This window comes from Zingiber officinale, chromosome 2A (assembly GCF_018446385.1).
Source record: "Zingiber officinale cultivar Zhangliang chromosome 2A, Zo_v1.1, whole genome shotgun sequence".
Lineage (NCBI taxonomy): Eukaryota > Viridiplantae > Streptophyta > Magnoliopsida > Zingiberales > Zingiberaceae > Zingiber > Zingiber officinale.
This window is the reverse complement of record NC_055988.1, coordinates 171,403,673-171,412,348: the sequence shown is the minus strand read 5'-3', so window position 1 is coordinate 171,412,348 and position 8,676 is coordinate 171,403,673. Positions and strand designations below refer to the sequence as shown.

Here is an 8,676-nt window from a genome sequence, read left to right as displayed (position 1 = left end):
TGTTTAGTTTCTCCTTATTCCAAGCAATAGAAGAACATTAATTGTTAATTGTTGACATTGAAGAGTGGAGCAAGAGAAACCGTGTTAGGGCAGTAAACGAGACAAGCCGAGTCAAATTTTGTGATGTTCAAGTTTATTTGATAAGGTGACTGAGACAAGCTGAGCATAAAATAAACTAAGAGGCTATTGAAATGGTTGATTAAATTTGACTTGGTTTCTGTTTGAGCTCGTTTTAAGTTTTGTTTGGTTCATGTAAATGTTATCCAGTTCTCAATTTAAACTTATTTGATTGTTCTAAACTTTTATATTTTAAAGCTAGTTTGGTTTGTTATTCAGCTTAATAATAAAGTTTGTTTGTTCATTTTTTATTTTTATTTTTTGTTTATTTAGCTTGGTTTATTTTTTATTTGTCATATGATAAGAATTTGTTGATGAATAATTATAAATTTTATTTATGAATATTATTTATGAATAATTCACAATTTCCTTGTCAATATTAATATGTCCTTGTAAATATTAATGTGTTCAACATACATATGTTTAAATTTATTTATTTAATTAACTTTGCGTGTTAGATGAATATAAATAAATTTGTATTAAGTCGAATATCAAATTTGATGAAGATTCGCTTCATTTATCACCCTAAATTTCATAGCAAAATAAGTAAAGAGACTATCTACTGTTATTTGTAAGTCTAATTTTGTCTTGAAATTTTGTGTTATTCACAAAATAAAAACTCAAATTATGTTGGTTTTTATATTCTACTATTTAGATTTTATAGATAGTTATAAATGACTAGTATAGTTGTTTGGATAGTCTCTACTAGTTGACGTAGTTGGTATGTATGAGTGGTTATTATAATTAGGATCGTAAACAAGTCAAGCCAATTTTTATGGTGTTATTTGTTTAGTAAGGTAATCGGGCTCAGTCAAGTCAAGTCAAGTTTAAAATGAACCAAACCATTAAAATAATAGCTTAATTTTTTTTTTATGAGTTTTAGTTTAGTTCGTTTCTATGTAATCGAGCTTTCAATTCAAGTTTGTTTGAGTGTTGAAATTTTTATCTTTTAAACTTGTTTGATTAGTTATTAAGTTTGATAATACAAATCTGTTTGTTCATTTTAAAAGTTTCTTTATTTATTTAGCAAATTAATAAGAGTTTTTATTAATTAATATGATTTACGAATATTGTTCACGAACATGTTTATGAATATTGTTCATGAATGTTAACGAGTTGAACACATATATATTTTTTTAAAAAATATGAAATCGACATATCAGCGACCCCCTAGAACCGGTCCTACGGATATGGAGGAAGGTAAATACAAATATATATTAAATGAATATAAATAAATTTTTATCAAATTGAACACCAAACTTATTCATAAATATTCAATTCATTTACAACCCTAACTCCAATAGATCTTCTGATCAATTCCTAATTAATACAAAATATTTCACTAGGGTTAACTAATATTTATCATACAAAGGACTACTATGTTAAGGTAAATACTGAGATGTTTAAGGTAAACTATAATACCTTTTGCTAATGAATATTTGGGTGGTTACATATTTATTTTACTTTAGGAAGATTTGAAAAATCTTTAAATTTTGCCTGTTTGATTTATTTATTTATTTGTTTTATAAAAATGGACAAATTATAAAATTTGGAAATTGCACAAAATGTACGGATAGGAAAACTTAGTGCGCCCTGGGCTCTGCAATGGGCTTGGCTCATAACTAAAAAGCCCAATCAACTACGCCACCGTAAAAAACCTTGAATAAATCTTAACAGTCCATTAATTTGTATCATCGGCTCGATAGGATCCACGTCGCCTGATTATTGATATGTCAAAATTACCCCTGATTGTTTCCGTCAAAGCAATCTAAGATTGCGTGAACTGTCCTCTGCTGTGTGTCTATTATCGTCATTTCGGTCACCAAACAAGTTTAAATATCGCTGAGGGTGGGCGGCTCGGGAGTGGGTTTGCTTAGGCTTCTGGCGTGAAAGCCCATTCGTGCGGGAAGATTGCGGCTAGGGTTTTGGCTCGCCTATCCCACCCCTTCGTCGATCGCTTGCTCTTTCAAATGGCGATTGCATCCCTGCGGCGGCTATGCTAATCCCATACATTACCCTGGCGCAGTTCTGAGGCCGGAAATTTGGACGATATCTTGCGGTCATGGCTACCATCAATCCCTTCGACGTACTGGGCGACGACGACAACGATGACCCATCGCAGCTCATCGCCGCCCAGCAGCAGCAGTTGGCGGCCAAAAAGCCGGCTTTGCCAACCGCTGTCAGTCCGGTAGTGGCGAAGCTTCCCACGAAACCGCTCCCCCCTTCACAGGCCGGTTAGTTTCTAGTAGATTTTGTTGGATTTAATGTTCTTGAAGACATGCTCCTTATGGTTCTTCACCATCGATCTTGTGTTTTGGTTTTCATGATTTCGGATTAGTTGGAAAAGTATCGTCTTTTGGTACAAAAAGGTTTCTTTCTGATTTGGGAACGCTTGTAACACAGTGAGGGAGTCGAAGGAAGCGAGGGACAATGTTGCACCAGCACGTGGTGGGGCTGGCCGTGGGCGAGGCGGTGGGCGAGGTCCAAATCGTGACTTCGGAAATGAGAACTCGAATGGGTATAACCGGCCCTATGGTGGTGGTCGTGGTGGTGGTGAAGATGGTGAGGTTGACAAGCCTGAGAGAGTACGCCCCCCACACCAGCCTTTCAGCTGCGGCCGTCGCGGTGGATACGGTGGCCGTGGTGGCTATGGCAATGGTGAATTTGGAGGTAACTCTGAACGGCCTCCACGCAGATTGTTTGAGCGTAGGAGTGGCACCGGCCGCGGCGAGGAGGTGAAGCGTCAAGGTGGAGGACGTGGCAACTGGGGAAGTGCTACTGATGAGACACTTGCACAGTACAAATTATTCTCTCTCTGAGTAAAAGTTCTAGTAGTAACACAAGTATTCTTGCAGCCCTATTACTAATTATTATTCTTATATGCGCAACTATTTAATAAATAGGGAAAAGGATGATGTCATGAAGTCCGATGAAAATTTGCCAACTGAGGGCCATGCAGTACAGGAAAATGCGCCTATAACAGAGGAGAGCAAGGATAAGGAAGGGACAACTAATGAGACTGAAGAAAAGGAAGAGGATAAGGTTAGTTGAAAAAAAAAGTTATTGCATCATTGATTATATTGTGATATGTTAAAACAAGATATGATTTCTATAAAGATCATACTCTACACTTCTATTACGTCTGTCATTTTTAGTGGTTGGGTTTTCCTAACACGCTGTAAAGTTTGGTTGACGTTCAAAGTCTAAGGGCATCTCCAATCGTTAAAACTCTAAATGAGCTTTTTTATGATTTCAATATGCCATGTCAATATTGTAAAACCTCATTGAAACATCTCCAATGATTAAAGCTTTAAGTGAGCTTTTTTATGATATAATTCATAACATGGCTCCATGCATATACATCAATTTCAATACAAAAGAACGGGTTTGAGTTTTCACTACTGCTCTTAAACTATAAACCTCAAACCTTATATTTATAATGGTTCAAGCTTTTTTATTCAGCTTTTTTTATTTTTAAAAACCTCTCACAAACCTTGCATTGGAGATGCTCTAAAAGCAGGCTTCCATGGTGCTTGCATGATCTGTTAGGGTTAATTTGTAGCTAGAAGGGGAGCGTGTTTATTGCCTTGATGTTTCGTGATGATGTGCAGCGAAAAAGAACTCGAACCAAACACTCACAATGCTAACAAGAGGATTTACTTGGTATTCACCTCAAGAAGAGGTGTCTAATCCAAGAATTCACCCACGACCGCACTCTCCACAAAGAAAAACACTCCTTCTCGGTAACTACCAAAGGTGGAGAAATCTCGTATAAACTCACACAAGCATATAATTCGAAACAAGAAGTAAATACAAGATAATACAAATGAAAAACCTTCTTGCTTGAACCCTTGTAGCTTGTAGATGCCTCTGGACCTTTTGGAAAGTTTAACAACACTTCTCTTCCAAGCTCTTAGTCCGGTGATGAGTAGTAGTGAAGAATCATGTGTGCTCTGCGAAGAAGAAAACTTGCCACAACTTTATACCCGTTGCTTCTAGGGCTCCCAATCGATTGGGCTTGCTCCCAATCGATTGCCATGTAAGATCCTAGCGATCTCAGCCGTCCAAAACATGCATCCTGCGTAACGGTCGTTTCCCAATTGATTGACCAATTGATTGGGAAGGCTTGAATCGATCAGTTGATCGATTCAGCCTCCCTCGCGTCCACACGCGAGAAACATCCCCCAATCGATCGCCTGATCGATCGGCATTGTCCAATTGATCGCCTGATCGATTAGGAAGCATTCTGTTTGCGCGATATAAGCTCCCAATCGATCGACCGATCGATTGGGCTACTGTTTATCGCATCACTCTCCCAATCGATCGGATGATCGATTGGGATTCGGTTCAATCAATCGGCTGATCGATTGACCACCCTTGACTTACTTAACTTAAGCTCAATGGCCCTAATTCCAACCTTCGGTCAACCGTGACAGATTCGGTTGAATCAATCGGCTGATTGATTGACCACCTTTGACTTACTTAACTTAAGCTCAATGGCCTTAAGTCCAACCTTCGGTCAACCTTGACCTGTTGGAACTCTTCATGCCTAGTATTCGGTCAACCTTGACTTGCCAGGACTTCTTCATCAAGTGTTCAGTCAATCCTTTGACCCACTTGGACTTACCGTCTTGTGCCAAGTGTCCGGTCACTCCTTTTGACCTACTTGGATTTCCCAACACCAGGTGTTCGGTCAATCCTGATCCACCTGGATTTCCACGTGTCTGGCTTCACTCATCAGGTCTTTGCATCTGCCTAGCTTCACTCACCAGCACTTTCCATCTGCCTGACTTCACTCATCAGGATTTTCCATCTGCCTGGCTTCACTCACTAGAACTTTTACCTACCTTCACTCACTAAGATTTTCTCACTGTCCGGCTTCACTCATCGGGACACTTTCACCTGACTTCACTCACCAGGATTTCCAAATGTTTGACTTTACTCACCAGGACTTCCCCTTGCCTAACCTCCGGTTAGGACTTTCCTAGTCAGTATCCGGTCAACCCTTTGACCTACTTGACTCTTCTTCACATCTAATTAGTCAGTCCTTGACCAGAGGGGAATTGTATTGATAATCTCTTCAATCGGATGATTGTATCTGCAATCTCCATGTATTGTCAAATATCGAAACCTAAACATCAAGACTCAAGCTTGAGCCAACTCAAGCTTAGTCAACCAGGTCAACCTTGACCTAGGGATATTGCACCAACATGATCCACCTGTTATCTTTGTTGCTTGTGTACACACAGTGACTTAGTCTGCAGTCAATATTCTTTTTCCCCTTCTCTTGCTTGCACATTGCAAATGATACTCGGTATATCTCTCTTTGTTAGTATTCTTTGCCAGAAGTAGTTTACTTAGGAGAGTTCTATCCTTTTGTTTTCTTGAACATGTGTTTATTTTACTGTTCGGGTATCTTTCATTGAAAAATCCTGTCAGCTTATTGTACACATTCAATGGTATACTGTGATTGTTTTCAGTGACATTGTACGGATATTTCAGTGGTCATGGTGTATTCATGTGTTTGCTATTCTATGTGTATGGCGTGCTTTGTGTGGTGCTCTGTTTTCAGTTTGTATTGATTACAATTAAAACCCTTTGTATGAGAATGAGGGAGACATTGCTCATGTGATGATTCCCCGTTCTGTCTTAAACATCCCTTTTTCCTTTTTGTAAGTTCATTTTGGATTCATTCGTTAGTATTGAATGGTCTAAGAAATTCAATTCTGCTCGTTCCACATCTGTTTTTGTCTTTAGTGTAACTCTTATGGTGTCAGTTACATGCTTTCCTGAAATTTTTACAATGTGTTTCAAAGTGATGGTTCCATTCCTGAAGGTGTGAGTAGCTTTCTTCCTTCTTCTATGTGGGTTGAAAAATGCTGTTGCATCTCTATGTGCATGAGAAGAGGTACTTTTCCAGTGTCTTGACACTTTGCATATATGAATGTCATGAAGTTTAGTTTCAGTTTCTTTTTTATATGGCTGATTCAATGGGTCTTGCATGGTAAATCAAACCAATGTATATGCAAGTACTCTTCATCCGGCCTAGAGCTATTTTTCTGTGGCAGAATCAAGGTATTGGAATGATTTTCTGTCATGCTTCAATACAGGAAGCTGCCATACATAACGATAATATGTTAAATTTTTTGAATATTTTGTTTAGATTTTTATATATTGGGCTGATCCAAGGGGTCTTGCATCTTTTGTAATAAATGTTACAAATGTGTATGCAAATACTCTATTTCACCCAGCCTAGAACAATTTGCATGTGGCAGAATCAAGGTATTGACATGTTGTTTTTCCTGTCATGCTTTTAATTTAGAAAGCTACCACACATAGGACATTATGTCTGTTCTTCAATCAGCTTTTGTTAATATTGTTACATTTTGTACTTTTTGTGGCCATCATTGTTGATCTTGTCAGTGTTCATTTTTTTTAAGTCCAGTTTTACAACATTGATTTTATATTCATTATGGTATAATGTTAATTAAGTGCATCTATTAATTAAAAAAAGATCTTTAGTCCTTTTGCTCAAAGATTCAATTTCATCATGTTTTGGCTTCTAAATCTTTTAGAGCATTATGGAGTGTTTTGTCATAACTGATACTTAGAGTGTTGAGTTTTTTTTTCGTGTGAAATTCTGTGAGCTAAATAATTGAGAGATGTTCAGAGATGTGATTATTCAACTTGGATTTTCTTGTATTTTTTGATGCCTTGTTTACCTTCTTATGGTGTTGTTTACTTTTTTTTTATTCTACCAGTCTAATTATAGAAATTAATTATTAAACAACCTGAATTATTCAATTCTATTGTGTAGGAGATGACTTTGGAAGAATATGAGAAAGTAAAAGAGGAGAAAAGAAAAGCCTTGCTTGCTCTGAAAGCTGAGGAGCGGAAGGTTGAAATCGACAAGGATTTGCAGGCAATGCAGCTGCTAGCGACAAAAAAAGAAATTGACCCTATTTTTGTTAAGTTGGTATGCCTGCCTGCTGCCAAGACCTTTCATCCACAAATTTTCCTACTTTTCATCACTTTTCCACATAATCATCCTTTGCAATTTTTCAAACAACTCACTTTCAGGGTTCTGACAAGGATATAGGGAAAAAGAAAGATAATGCTGATCGTGATGAAAAGAGTAGAAAGGTATTATTTTTTTCATCTCCTTTTCTCACTAATAGTCCTTGTTTCACGGTTTATACCTGCCAGATAGTTTCACCCCTGTTTGATTATCTAAGTTCCTTGTTGTTAGCCCTTGAACATGAATGAGTTCTTCAAGACTGGCGATGGCAAACAGTCCTACAGTTCAGGTGGACGAGGACGTGGAAGGGGAAGAGGTAACCGTGCACCATTCGGAAGTGGTTTTGGAGGCAGGGGCACAAACTATATCACTGAAGCCCCATCAATTGAAGATCCCGGCCAGTTTCCCACACTCGGCGGGAAATAGAGAAACTCCAAGTCTTCCAAACTGTGTGCCAGTTTCTGAGATTCTTAGTTCTTTATCTAAGACTTGCATTACTTCCTGAGAAGTAAACATTGTGTGGGTTATTTAGTTCATCTTTTCAATTTATGTATATTGACAGCCGGCTCTCCGGCTCTGTCTCTCGCAACAGCATGCTTTGTTACTTTGCATTTAAACAATGTTTAGTAAGTTCAGTTTTGATCATTCAGAGTCCCTTTTTTTTTCTTTGACAAAAATTGTTTTAGTAGTTGGTTGAACTTGATTTTATCTGCTAAGATTTGCGTTCTTTAACATTTATGTCAGATTTTTTATCCCTTGTTATATGATACTTGTTTTGTTAATATTGATTACTTCTTCCGTGTTAGTCTTGGGACGAGTTAACGGGAGCGTTGGGACGAGCGTATTCATCTTTTGTCATAATTGTTTTGTCAATATTGGTCGGCAAGTGTTCTTGGGTAAATTTGATATTCTATTTGATAATTGTTTTTATATATTCATTTAAATATATGTCTTATTAATTTATTAGATAAATAAATTTAAATATGTATGTATTTAGATCATTAATATTATGAATAAAGATAGTAAATTGTTTGTGAAGAATAATGGTAGATTAAATTTATAAATAATATCAATTAATAAATTTTTTATCAAATTTGTAAAAAGACAAATAAACTCTTAAAATAAATAAATTTTCATATATGATTTAAAATGTAAAAGTTTTAAATAATTAAATAAGAATATTTGAACGAATTAAGTTTAGGCTAAGTGTGAATTAAGTTCAATTTCATTAAAAAAAAAAGAAGAAGCTAAACTCGTGTCCTCATTTGATATATTGATTTCATTTATTTTAGATTTAATTTAAACAAACTTAAATCACACAAAGTTTATATTGCCCATGGCCAATCAGATCTCTCACAAAACTCACTGAGCTATTTATTCTGCTCTGTTCTCTTCACTTGTGCTCTGCTCTCTTCATTCCACTTAAAGTCTCTTTATAGACCTTGCCTGTGCAAGGCTTGCAAGACTTGCAAGCACAGCAAGCCACGTTGTGGCTTGCTATTGGCTTCAACGTGCCAGCAAGCCACGTGCTGGCACAACAT

General features: G+C 36.9%; 1 protein-coding gene across 1 annotated transcript; it reads left to right on the top strand.

The window, feature by feature from the left end:
• The first annotated feature begins 1,981 nt into the window (after positions 1 to 1,981).
• On the top strand, positions 1,982 to 7,780 carry LOC122043262 (RGG repeats nuclear RNA binding protein A-like). Its single transcript, XM_042603807.1, has 6 exons — positions 1,982 to 2,351; positions 2,521 to 2,914; positions 3,021 to 3,159; positions 6,935 to 7,093; positions 7,198 to 7,260; positions 7,367 to 7,780. The coding sequence occupies exons 1-6, from the start codon at positions 2,180 to 2,182 to the stop codon at positions 7,559 to 7,561; spliced, it is 1,122 nt and encodes a 373-aa protein (XP_042459741.1). The 5' UTR covers positions 1,982 to 2,179; the 3' UTR covers positions 7,562 to 7,780.
• Positions 7,781 to 8,676: the final 896 nt, after the last annotated feature.

Bases quoted from the DNA above. Each gene is read 5' to 3' on its own strand.
- LOC122043262 (XM_042603807.1), top strand. From the start codon at position 2,180: ATGGCTACCATCAATCCCTTCGACGTACTGGGCGACGACGACAACGAT. The intron at 2,915-3,020 runs GTACAAATTATT...TTTAATAAATAG, and splicing joins ACTGATGAGACACTTGCACA to GGAAAAGGATGATGTCATGA. The intron at 3,160-6,934 runs GTTAGTTGAAAA...TCTATTGTGTAG, and splicing joins AAGAAAAGGAAGAGGATAAG to GAGATGACTTTGGAAGAATA.